Source organism: Argiope bruennichi, chromosome 8, assembly GCF_947563725.1.
Source record: "Argiope bruennichi chromosome 8, qqArgBrue1.1, whole genome shotgun sequence".
Lineage (NCBI taxonomy): Eukaryota > Metazoa > Arthropoda > Arachnida > Araneae > Araneidae > Argiope > Argiope bruennichi.
In genome coordinates, this window is record NC_079158.1 from 53,154,502 (window position 1) to 53,167,611 (window position 13,110).

At 27.0% G+C, this 13,110-nt stretch overlaps 1 protein-coding gene across 1 annotated transcript; it reads left to right on the plus strand.

The window, feature by feature from the left end:
- The first annotated feature begins 227 nt into the window (after positions 1-227).
- LOC129981615 (uncharacterized) lies at positions 228-3,601 on the plus strand. Its single transcript, XM_056092527.1, has 3 exons — positions 228-368; positions 1,328-1,416; positions 1,827-3,601. The coding sequence occupies exons 1-3, from the start codon at positions 326-328 to the stop codon at positions 2,640-2,642; spliced, it is 948 nt and encodes a 315-aa protein (XP_055948502.1). The 5' UTR covers positions 228-325; the 3' UTR covers positions 2,643-3,601.
- Positions 3,602-13,110: the final 9,509 nt, after the last annotated feature.

Genomic DNA, 13,110 nt, shown 5'->3' on the forward strand with positions numbered 1-13,110 from the left:
AACAGAAGATGAAAGAAAAGACAAAATTTAGATATTGCCCAAACACATTGTCCCAACTCCAAATGGGATGTAGGGCGACATTCCCGGGTGTTGGACTTTTTCTTTCCCCCCCCCCCCAAATGACCAGGTCATTTTCGCCACTGGCGAATCACGTGACCACAACCACTTGAGCGACTTCTTATTTAAGAAGAGGCTAGTGTGTCGGAAGGAATCAAAAACCACTCTTCCTCTCCAAGTAACAACATTTCCACTTTCACCTCTTCCGCCGAGTGAATGCTGAGATTTTCCGCCAACTTTTGAAGCCCTTTTGTATCTTTTCCTTGAAATGTGTAACATTATGTGGATATGCGGGGTTGTGGTAGTAGCAGGTAACTAAAGAATTTTAACAAATATTGATACGTTTGTTTTATAGTTGGTAAAGCGTTTTTTTTTTATTTTATTTTATTTTTTTAATATTGAAGTTTGAGAATGTTTTTTAGTTAATCCTGAAGTTCTGGTACTTGAAATGTGTTAAATTTATATTCAGAAATTTTATGATCAGTCTTAAAATTTTTTTTTTTAAATCTAAAGAACAGATCGATTTTTTTCTGATTGTTGGTAATGCTACATAATATTAAAAACATTTATTTATTTATAATTATAATATTAGTTTGGATTTAGATGAATTTAACTGCTTATAACAAGTTTTTATAGTTATATTTAATCAGTTATTGATAAAGATAACAATTCAAACAAATTCAAAAAATAAATGTTACAAGTTTAATCCTACCATTCATTTCAAAGATTCTTTCTTTTAAAATCGAAAGTTGCTAAGTACCCTCTCTCTATGAAGTTATGTACACTCTTTTTTTTTTTGTCATTTCACAGATAATATAGTAATTTTGATGCATTTTAATCTCTTTTTTCTAATTTTCCATAAACAAAACGAGGAATTCTTGATAATAATTAATTTATTAATCTCTTGTAAATATAATTACTAATAATGCATATATAAATATAACTTCATTTTTTCAAACATATCTATGTTTACTTTTACCCATTTTTACCATTCGTCTTATAATTCATGAGATACATATATTTTCAATGAAAACTTATTTCTAAACAATTTCCATATCAACTAGTGTTTTTTTTTGTCAATTTAGATTAAATGATTATTAAAAAAGCATTCCCTTCAGGGTTTTTTTTGTATAAGATATTCCGTTTTTTAATTAATATAAAATTTTGAATAGTTTAGCAGTTATGGATTTATTCATTATTTATAATTAAAAGTAATTATCAGTACACTGCTTAACAAAAAATGTTTATTCATTTTTATTTGTTGTTTCAGTGCTGGTTGCCACTTCCGGCAACGCTAACGCCATGGAATTCGAACAATTTATGTCTTCACTAGCCAGAAGTGATAACGGCGATGACAAAGTAAGAACATTCTAAAACTCCCTGTTTGTTAAAAAAATTGATCAAAAATCGACTTTTAAAATCTAAAAGTTATGTCTAATTAAAAATCTAATATCTATCTATCTAAAAATCGTTTTTAAGTTTCATTTAATACTAAAATTAGAATGAAAATAATTTAGCAAAAGAAATACATTTTAAAATTAATTTTATATTCATTGTCGATTTAGTTAAATCCATTAATAATTGCTGTTTTAATTGTAAATGATATAAGACTCTTTGCAGTGTTTAACAACTCTTGAAAAATCAGTTATTTTAGAATGTAAAGATGCCCTTATTCTTTATTACACTAATAATTCCGATTGAAAGTCCAGAACAGTTTGTTTAACAATTTGTTTATAAATAATGTACAACTGGTTTTTGTTTCACTTCAGGCTGAAGAACCTCCCAAACCAAACGACAAAGAAATCGTCCAGTTTATGAAGAGATCTGGTCTTTTAGAAGACTCAAACATCCAAAATTCTAGATACAACCAAGAACTTCTAGCTGCTTTGCATGCCCTCCAAAGACAACGCAGCATCCCAGTATATCCCACAGATAATGCCAAACCTGAAACTTTGGTCACAACTGAAGTGAAAAAACCCAGAGAAACCAGCTCCACTCGCCTCTACCAGAACTACCAGAAATCTCTGGCCAAAGATTCCAGTTCTGTTCAGCAGTCCCAGCAACCAAATTACGCAGCTCTCCAGTCACTGAACCAACAACAATCTTACTCCCCTCTATCCAGTGATTCTTCGGTTCTGTCTCAGCCAAGATCTGCAGCACCAAGTCAGTCAGTTCCTGAAGCCACCAACAGCCTGCTTTATGCTTTAAACCAACAAGCATCTAGCTCTGACAACGACAAAGGAGCCATGAAAGATGACCGTCAAGGACATTACGCCTATGATACCTATGACGCAGGTTATGATGGTAATATTCTTCACTCTAGGAATCCAAGTGGTTATGAAGCAGAATCCTATGGCCACCAACCAAGGGGAGGTATCGGTATCAAACTGCCAATTCCTCAACTTTCCATCAAATTTGACCCCCTGGGTTTGTTGAAATTGTTGCTCAAGGCAATCCCAAGACCTCTTTTCAATCTTAATGGCAGGATATTCTTGGGTCTAGAATTGGGAAAGGGAATCGGTTTGGGTAAAGGTGGAAGCTATGGAGGACACTCAGGAGGAGGAAAAGTAATCACTATCGGTTAAAGGATTTTAAACGAATTTTAAGGAAAATGGTCAAGTAAGAGTCCTCCCGAATAAGAACACTTATTTATTTTTGAGTAAACTATTAAATAACACAAATCCTTTCCTAACATTAACAATTGGGGTAAAATACTAAAAAAATGCAATTATTTATTTAAAATCTGTATCTAACAGAAAAATTAAGAAGTTCTTCTTTTTTCCTTTTTTCCTATTTCCCACTCTGATCCTTTTAAAAAATATAAAATTGAAAATACTTATTTATATTGTTACAAATTTTACTTATTCTGGTTTGCAACTAAAACTAAAATATCAAGAAATTTTGAACCAAGCAAATTTCCTATCCTTTCATTTCTATTATTTATTTCGATATGACTTCAATAATTACAGCTATTTATTTCTGTCTATATCCTGAATAATCATCTTTAATAGTAAACTTTTTCAATTGCAAAATATTTTTAAAATTTAAAACCCGAACTACAGCAATTAATCCCCAGAATGCAAATGAAAAAAAATCTCTTTTCTCTTTCAAATTTATTTATCTCTAATGGTCTAAAATTCCAAAAGCACTCATGCTATTTACTTAGGAAAAATAAATTATCAATGTAGTTTTTATAATATTTCAAAGGTTATCTATTTAAATATTTCAAAGGCCATTAGGGCCTAGATAGCAAATGATAATAAAAAATAATCAGTCTTTTCATTCATTATTATTCCCTGAATATCAAACAAACTTAAATAGGAAAATACTACACAAAAAAAGAAATGTGAATTAAGTGCCAGTATACCTCGTCTGTTTTCACGAAGGCTGTAAATTGCTTTCATCCTTTATTTAATTAAGTGAAAAATAGCGGGTCTATAAATAACTTTGTACATAAAAACGCATTGTATAAATACAATATGGTGCATGGTGTTTCGGGTATGGATACATTGTAAATATCTTCTAAATAAAGATATTAAACATATGATCGTGTTTGTGTGTCGTTTTTCTATTGTTACATCATACTTTTTTATTTTCATTAGTAAATTTGCTTTTATTCTATATTAGCCGTTTTTGGCGACCAGCTAGTTCGCATAATTGAATTGGAATATTTTTAATATTTAATTTCAATTACCTTTTATGTTTAAATTTTCCATCATTTCCATAACAATGTATTTTTAATCATCAGTAGACATATATAGATATAAAGTCATGTAAATTTAATAGCCTTACAATTGTTCTGCTTATTATGTAATGAGCATTTCTAATGGAATCAGATTTTATGACATCATAGTATCATTAAAAACGCAGCTGTTCTAATAATTTATGGCCTAGCTGCATTTTGTCTGCTGCGATAATGTAAATTGCGCAGAAAATGGGCACAATCCTCCATCCTTAGCTTTTAACGATGGCAGAAACCACGTGATCAAATATTTAATGAAACTGTAAAAAAATATTTGAATATGATTGCAAAAGTGAAATATATTGCGTTAAAAATATGTAAAACATGCATTTTAAAAATCTTTAAAGAAATTTGCATGAGCTACAAATGGTTCATTAATAATATTAATATTATCAAATAATATTAATTTTATAATATTAATATTATCAAATATATTGAATTTTATAATATTGTTATTATTAATTATATTATTATGGAATAATATTTCGAAAAATATCATAGAATAACTCCAAAATCACGTATAATTTTTAATTAATCAAAACTTGAAAAAAAATAGCTCCGTTCTCATTATTTTCACAACACCATTCCAATAATCTCTTCTGTATGGTTCCAATACACACGCATGAAGAAACACATTTTCATTTTATTGTTACAAGATAAACCACAGTAAATATTTTTCTACCACAAATTTTGGAATGAAAACTATATTATCAAAGATTACTATAATATGATTTTAAAAATTCAGAAATATATTTTGATATAAATATCCGATACATTTTCAAATAATTCAGCATGTTAATACGATAGGCTTAACAACAGAATTTTAGATATTTTGAAAAAAGTATTTGGAATTGAGAATTTAAGAGTATGGTGTAATTCTTTAAATTTATTAGAAATTAAATAAAATTAAATTCTACTATTACATTTCATATATTGAATGCATAACTTCATCTCGGATCTATTCGGTTTTCCATCATTTTTTTTTTAAAATATGGATAGTTTTTACTAGCTTTTTTGAGTGAGGTGGTGTTAAGGAAGAGTTTATGTAATGAAAATTGTTGCATACCATACATGTTTTTTTAGATAATGAATAAAATCTCATTATAATAAAGATATGGAATCTATTTCAATGCAGACATTGAAATAGATTATTAACTAACTAACTAATCTGTTTCAATGCAGATATTGGTTTTACTTTAATACCTCAAGTTAAATTAGAACCTGAAGTATGCATATGAACAAGAATGATATTTAAGAAATTATTAACAAGAAGAGAAAAGCCCACTGAATATTAAAGAATCCAGGATCTTCTCTAAAACTATTTAATCAATTTTTAATAACACAATAATGTTTTGAAACTGGTATATCATCTGTAAATTTTCGATTTTAAAGACAAAAATTCTTTAAAATACATCTCTGAAAGGTCATTAAATTGATAAAAAATCCAAATCTGACCCTAGTTAATACTGAATAGAAAGAGCTCTTTAGAAAGTTTTTAATGAGAAGAGCTCGCTAGAAAGGTTAAATAATCAGAATTCATTTAAAAAAATGTCATTAATTTCATTAAGTGTTTAATTCACTAAAATTAATCCAAATTTAAATGCTTTTTCTCAATAATTGGAATGAATTGCATATAATCCCTTCTTACACACAACATATTCAAGAATATATTCATAGTACATTATTCAAGTTTCAACAGTGATACGATAGGTGTAATTTTTTCCATAATTTTTATACGTATATTTTATGTAATATAATTTTATCCAGTATTCGTACTTTGAAAACTCAGTAGTTTATTTGTTTGCGGAATCCACTTTCACAGTACAGTCTTTAATTATCCAACTATTAATACATTTCAAATATATATATATATATATATATATATATATATTGATGATTTGTTTGAGTACTTGTCATTTAAATTTAATGGAGGTATCTCGCACTTTTCATAAAAGTTTATGAGCTTTTTCAGAAATTATTTTGCATTCTAAATACATAGAAGATAGAATTAAATGATATTTTCTAACATGGTAGCACCGTCATGTTAGAAATTTTTTTAAATATTACGTGAAAAATCTTATTATCCAAAAAAATTAAGAGATTAATTTTTTTTTCATCTAAGGATTATAAATTCAACATACATGCATGTATTCTTAAAATAAGAATAAATATTTTACAGTCGGCACATCATTTTGATTGTCACTATTCAGGGATTATCTATATTCTGCGTTAATATCACTACGTGAGTGAATTCTTATTAATGCATCTTCTTTAAAAAATTTAGAACGGATTTAAATCTACATACCACAAATGCCAAAATTCCAAAAAAAAAAAAAAATTAAGTAGTAAATGGAGATCATAAAATATTGAAGTAGATGTTTATTTTATCCTATTGAAGAAATAAATAATATGGCACTGTGATAAAAGTGAAAAATAAAATTATAAAAGCAATATATTTGTGTTAATCAAGATATTTCGGATGTGAGAATTAAATTTAGAATTGATGAAAAAAAAATTTTTGAATGAAAATATTTTTAAAACTATTCCTCAAATAGGGAAAAATGTTTTCATCAGTTTAGATAGTTTCGGGTAAAGTGTGGAAAACAAGAAGTTTAGGAAAACAGCAAGCTTCTGACATAGTTTCAGAGTAACGGTATACTGCATCAAATTACGCTAGCTTGAATAATAGCCAAATTACGTGATAGGGTGGTCGGTTTTTGTTTTAAGTAGGGGTTTCATATAAAATTACTTACACGAGTTTTATTTTTTAATATGCTTTGAAAAGAGAAAAATGAAAACAAAGATAATATCTGAATACTGTAAAAAGGAAGAATTTTTCCTTTAAGATAAAAAAAATGATATTCAGTAATCAGTAAACTATATTATGTTCTAGATTGAGAAAAAGACTCAGTGAACGGAAATAATTAATAATTAAATATAATTTTATTCGTATAATATCTATGTTATGTGAGATCCCCATAAGATATCTTTATGATTTCAAAAAATATCTAAAAGTCGCGATCAAATTCGTTGCATACGATTGGTTGTTTTCAAGGATATGGAAACACCGCATTTCTATATTTCAGGTACTTAATCATTGAAAACATCGTGTTGACAGAACTCCCTAAAATAAAACAATATAAAGTTGTTTGTTTGCTTCGTTTGAATGTATCTTAGTTTAAAAAATGCTTATAATTACAGCAAAGATAACAAACTCAGAAGATAAAAATAATATCAGTCAATGCTTCATACTTAGCCATCTTTGCTGCTGAAAAATGAAAGAAAATTTGTCCCACATTTCTATTTTCTAAAAAAAAATATATATATATATTCTAATTTTATATATATTTATATTATTTTATAATTAATATTTAATTTATTCTATAATTTATTATTTTTTAAAAATAGTTTAATTTGGAAAATTAGAAATTGATTTAGAATCCAATGCAAATATTATCTTATTCAGAGTTTTAAATCCATATCTGCTTTTATTTTTACTAAATTGAGTTAGGGCGGTAATTTAGTAAAAAAGTTTTTAAAAAATATTGTTCTAAAAAAAGTACAGTAACTTCAATTTAAATACACAAACAAATTTACAATTCGTAATGCATTAGTATGTAAAAATATATTATGTAAATGACTAAAACATCTTCACTCAAAATAAAGATGAAATTGTATTTCATCACGCGTTTGTATAAAATGAAATAAATACGAAATGAAATATTTTGTGAAAGTTAGAAAAATAAAGTCAATAAAAAGGATTCTGAGACTTCTTTTAGATAACTCTATTATTGAATCAATAATTTTATTTTATTTAAGGCAAACATAGTTTAATATATAAAGGATATCCACTTTATTCAACTCATTTCAAAAATTTTAGTAATAGACATACACATCTTATAAAAAATTATCTAAATGAAGTAAATGATTACATTTTATGTAATTTGAACCAATAAATATTGTGAAGAAATACAAGTTTAAATTTTTATTCAGATACTCCGTCCTGCGAGTTATATTTTATTAAATATTCTTGAGATATTCATATTTTTTAAAAAAAAAGACCCAATCCTTTGCTTTTAAAACTGATTGAGTTATGAAAATGTAAATATCTCTATTCTATAAAAAGAAGTTTGATTTTAGACTTCTTCAGCAACTGTTTTGAAAAAACTACATTAATCAGCTCTTGGAGATTTCCGAATTCTGATTCGTTTAAAATAATGAAATTGTTGATTGTTCTGAGGTTGTGATATTCAAAGCTTTATATCTCGGTCAGATTAGATTGCAGAAAATTGAAACGGTAAATATTGTAAAGATTATTTTACTGATTATGATTAATAGAATCGAAGGTCTGTATAAAATTCATAATTGTTTTCAGAAGTACAATTATTGAATAGAATAAAACAAAATATTGTTACTGTATTTAAATCTTTTTTGAAAGTAAAAAAATTAATTTTATGAAGAATTATATAATTAAAAAAAAATCTTTGTGATATTTACGAAAATTATAAAAAATCTTTTTACTATACAGAAAACTTTAATGATAAAGGATTTGATTTTCTGAAGTTATATTTAAAAAAACATGTTTATCTTCAGTAAAAGAAATTTTATGTTTATTGAAATTTTATTTAGTTTAATTTCAAGTTCAAATTTCACAAGAGCTGAAATAAAATTAGAAAGATAAATGGTAAAATGAACAAACCACATCATGATTTCTATCAAAGTTTGAAGCGAAAACATTTTGTTGAAGAGATCAAACTACAAAAAATATTTCATTGGAAAAGCTTAGTGAGCATTTAACCTAACGAACCAGCTTGCCTCCAAAGGTGGCTAGTATTTATTAATTCATTGGAAATAATCTATATTTAATATGGATTTTATAACTCCATATGAAAACAAAACTCGGAATAATTCATAAATAATAATAATCAACAAGCAATGGACCAGCGGCATCATAGTAATAGATCAAATAATAATAATGGAACCAGCAGCATTAAGATAAAGAAAAGATTTTGTATAATTGTTATCAGATATTCGAGTTATCATGTAAAATAAATATAGGCTTTTATACATAATATGAATTACTGTCACATATAAAGATAAATTACCACATTGTAATAAATTATCAAAACATGATATGAATAATCTTTTGACGAAAAGGTAAGACTTATTCTTCACTCAGCTAAAAAAAATCTCAGCACTTTATTTATCTCTGCAACATTTTTAAAATTTAGAAATAGCACATAAGTAACACATGAAATATATATTTGTTTAAATCCTGTTTGATTATTGATTTTATTACAGTCATTGAATAATACTAAACGTTTTAAACATTAGCTTCTGTCGGAAGATGGCAGCACGAGTAACTTGCTTTTAGCCTTTATTTATTAATTTAAAATATAGATGGCAGCATGATAAAAATAATTCTATTACATTTCTCTTTATTGAATCAGCGCAACTTATTTAGCAACCTATAGTGAAAACATTCTACATATTTTCATGACGATTCTACAAAATGTTCACAATATTTTCTTGCTCTTATGCGACATTCGGGCATCTTCGTAAAAATATCGTACAAAATCTTCGGCAAATTGAATATTAATGACAGTGTTAAACATTTTCCCTCAGTGTTCTTTTATAAAATTTTCTTGTAATAATTATTTTTGATTAATTTTTCTTTTATTTGTTTAAAAAATAAAGTTATGAAAATACATTTTTAGAATATGAATACATAATTGAAGTTAGTCGATAACTAAAATCAGAATAAGATGAGATTTTTTTAAGAGCTCTAAAAATTATTCAATTATGTCAACTTTTCAAACAATATAAAGCAATTTATTCAAATACAACAAAACAAAAATGCCTAAAAATTTATTTTTTCTGAATTTTGATTTCTGATGCAAAGCTATATCAAATTTATTTTCTGTCAAATTAATATATAAAATTTTTAAAGATTTTATATATTAAAGATTTTAATTCTCTATTAAGGAAAAATAGTATTAATAGTGTATATATTCTTTAAAATCCTACTTCAATTTTATTATAAAATAGATGGTATTTAAATAATTTGATAGATACTTTTCATATAATAATTTTTGGCTTTGATAATAAATAAACAAGAATATTTAGTGATTAAAGAAATCGATGATGCTTTTCCTTTAAGTTATTTTCCATATCACTGTCAGTGATAAATATCTTATCAAATTTCTATCGTTAAAACGATATAAACACCTATCAATAGTTCGATTAATGCTTTATAACTGTCAGTATTATTTTATTCTGATCGTTAACAAAAGATTTATTTGGGAAAAGACAATCAACTGGATGTTTTTTTTTAATATTTTGCTTCATTGAAAAGCAACTTCAAAATGTTTTGCCATTTTTGGCTTTTAAACCTAATTAAACAAAAATCGAAAAATTTGTTTAGGATATATGATTTAATTAACAAATTTACTTACCTAAATTAGATGGATCAAACTATGTAAATAGATCCATAATATTTCCTGCGATTTCGAATGTGATGGAACTTTGAAATTAATGAACTTGCAAGCCATTACTGGAATTAAAATGATAACAGAAATGAATAGAATGAAATTCGACTTTCTTTCTTTCGACTAATTCTTTAATACAAATTTATGTTACAATCAATTTTCTTTTGTCAACGAACAATTTGAATGAACTGAAAGTTAGTTTTTCCTATCCTATTTTATTCTATCCTATTTTCCTATTTTATCCTATCAAAATAATGAAAACACCAAAAATGAATGCAAAAATTTCTGTTAATAAAACATGTGGCCCACCTTTGAAATTTAAAAAATAATAATGAAAAAAGACATGTATAATAATGTATATGTTGTTGTGACTGTCTGTCACTTATCTGTAAAAGATTTAAGCCGAGTGAGCGTCTCTTGTTTTTTCAGTAGCGCCAACTACGCTTTGCTACTCACGCTACACAACCCTTTTTACTGGGCAGACTTCATTCATGCATTTCATTCACTCATCCCCAAATAGCAATTTAGGCCTGAATCAGAGACCGACCGCTTCGTAACCAGTACCCCCAACGGCATTATTATCGACATGGAGGCCTTTGTGACCACGATAGATTTGTATGTGCGCCACACACACGGAGAGTCGTCGGTTGGCGGAGTTCGAACTCACCACCTGAGGGATGCGAGTCCAATTCCCTACAAACCAGGTTAATTTCACGAAAAAAAATCATATTTCATGAAAAAAAAATAGTATGATAATTAAAAATATAAGGGTATCGAAATTAAAAATTGTAAGTGATCAAGAAAGCGAATTCTGATTTGATACCTTAAATATACTCTTATATATCCTTTTGAGCCTTTTGATCACTATAATTAAAATGGAAATCACGCAAATGTATACTCCTAAAATGAATACAGTGAAAAGGTAAAGAAAAACATGTCTATGTACTGCTGACATTATTTTGAATTGACATCTCTGTAACAAAACATCAATTACAAAAAATAATCACACATATCAATGTATCGTCGATATGTAATACATATTGCACATACATATATTGGCACTCACATTTTTTTTGTCATGAAATGGAATTTTTTAGGCAAAAAAAAAAAAAAACCCATTGATTTGTTTTTTATTTTCCTTTTGAATATGTTACCATTATCAACATAAAGATATATATTCATTATTCGATGAGGAAGGAACCACCTTGATAACATTTAAGGACTCCTTTCGAACCTCTATGGTAAATCGATTAACGAAAGATTTGGATTGCTAATAGACGGTCAACACACATTTTCATGAAAGATTTTTAGGACAATTATCATTATGATTGGATAACGGGCGTTCCATTAGTTATAAGGTAAATAATAATAATATATAATAAAGTTATAATAAACAGATGCCTTAATACCTATCAAATGCAAAAGGAATGCAAACTTGTGATAATTTAGGACTGTTTATCTCCTTGAGGCAAAAAAAAAAAAAAAGTATGGTAAGGAGAAAACGAACTATAACATTTTGATGAATCTCCACCATTTAGACACCTCACCCTCCCCTAGAGATTAAAATATATATATATGTTTCTGGAAAAATAAACTTTCAGTACGGCTACTCAAAAATATAACAAGATAGGTGTTTATTATTATATTATTTACCACTGAAATTGCAGATCCTTGTAAAATTTTGGGTGACTTTACTACTTGAATTATAAATCTCTATCAAATATTGGATGTCTTTATGACTAAAATTGTAAATCTACGAACCTTACATCAAAACTACAGATCTATGTCAAATTTTGAGTGTATCCTTGATCAAGTAGATAGATAGGCTGTTTGTCTACATGTTAATAAAGAAAAGAAATCCAACGAGTTTGATAAATGAAATTTTGTTTGCGGTTTTGACACCAAATGAAAGATCTGAAGCATATTTAGTAACAAATGAGTCAACAGAAAGACAACAAAAATTCTTATTGCATTTTTGTGCGTGTCTTCAGAGCAAAATGCAAAATATATTATTTATATTGCGATTTTATGAAGAATTTTCCCGCTATTGTATTATCATGATTGAAAATAGATACAAAGAATAAAAAATTAAGTAAAATTCTTTTTGTCTTTTTTTTTTATTTCTCGAGAATTAATAACAAAATTCACAGAATACTGATCGATAAGCGAAACAGTTAGATTGCAAACACCATTTTGGAACAGATAATATTCGTTAATAGGTCAACTACTGCAGATAATTTTTTTTTCTAATTATCAAGCTATTTTTTAAAAATCCAACAATTTTTTAATAAATTTACTTAAAATCTATTCTTTGCGTTAAATAAAAAGAAATATCTTTTCATTTTAATGCGGAGTGTGATGATTTATTTTATGACCTTCCAGGCTGAATTAATCAATCCCCATCAAAATCCATCATGATTGGACAATTTGAATTGCTACAATTACCTTTCAATAGATTATATTCATTAACCGGCCCGCATTTCAGATAGATTTTTTGCATGTGTGTATTATTATACATTTAACTTCGCAAATCAATAATATTTTTCAAATGAATTACTTAAAATCCATTCTTTGTTTAAAACAGGAAGCAATGTAGCTCCATTATTTCGCCGAAAAATGATAATAAATTTTATGATTCATTATTTTGTAAAATGAGGTAACCCTTTGGGTTTGGAAGCCTCCTGACATATATCTCCCATTTTCACACAATAGACATAATATAACCTTTGAATTCTGAAATCGAAAGTTATGTCATACGCATTGCATCTCTCTCACCATCTGAAGACCCTAAAACCACACCTTTCTCTTGGAAAACCAAAACAA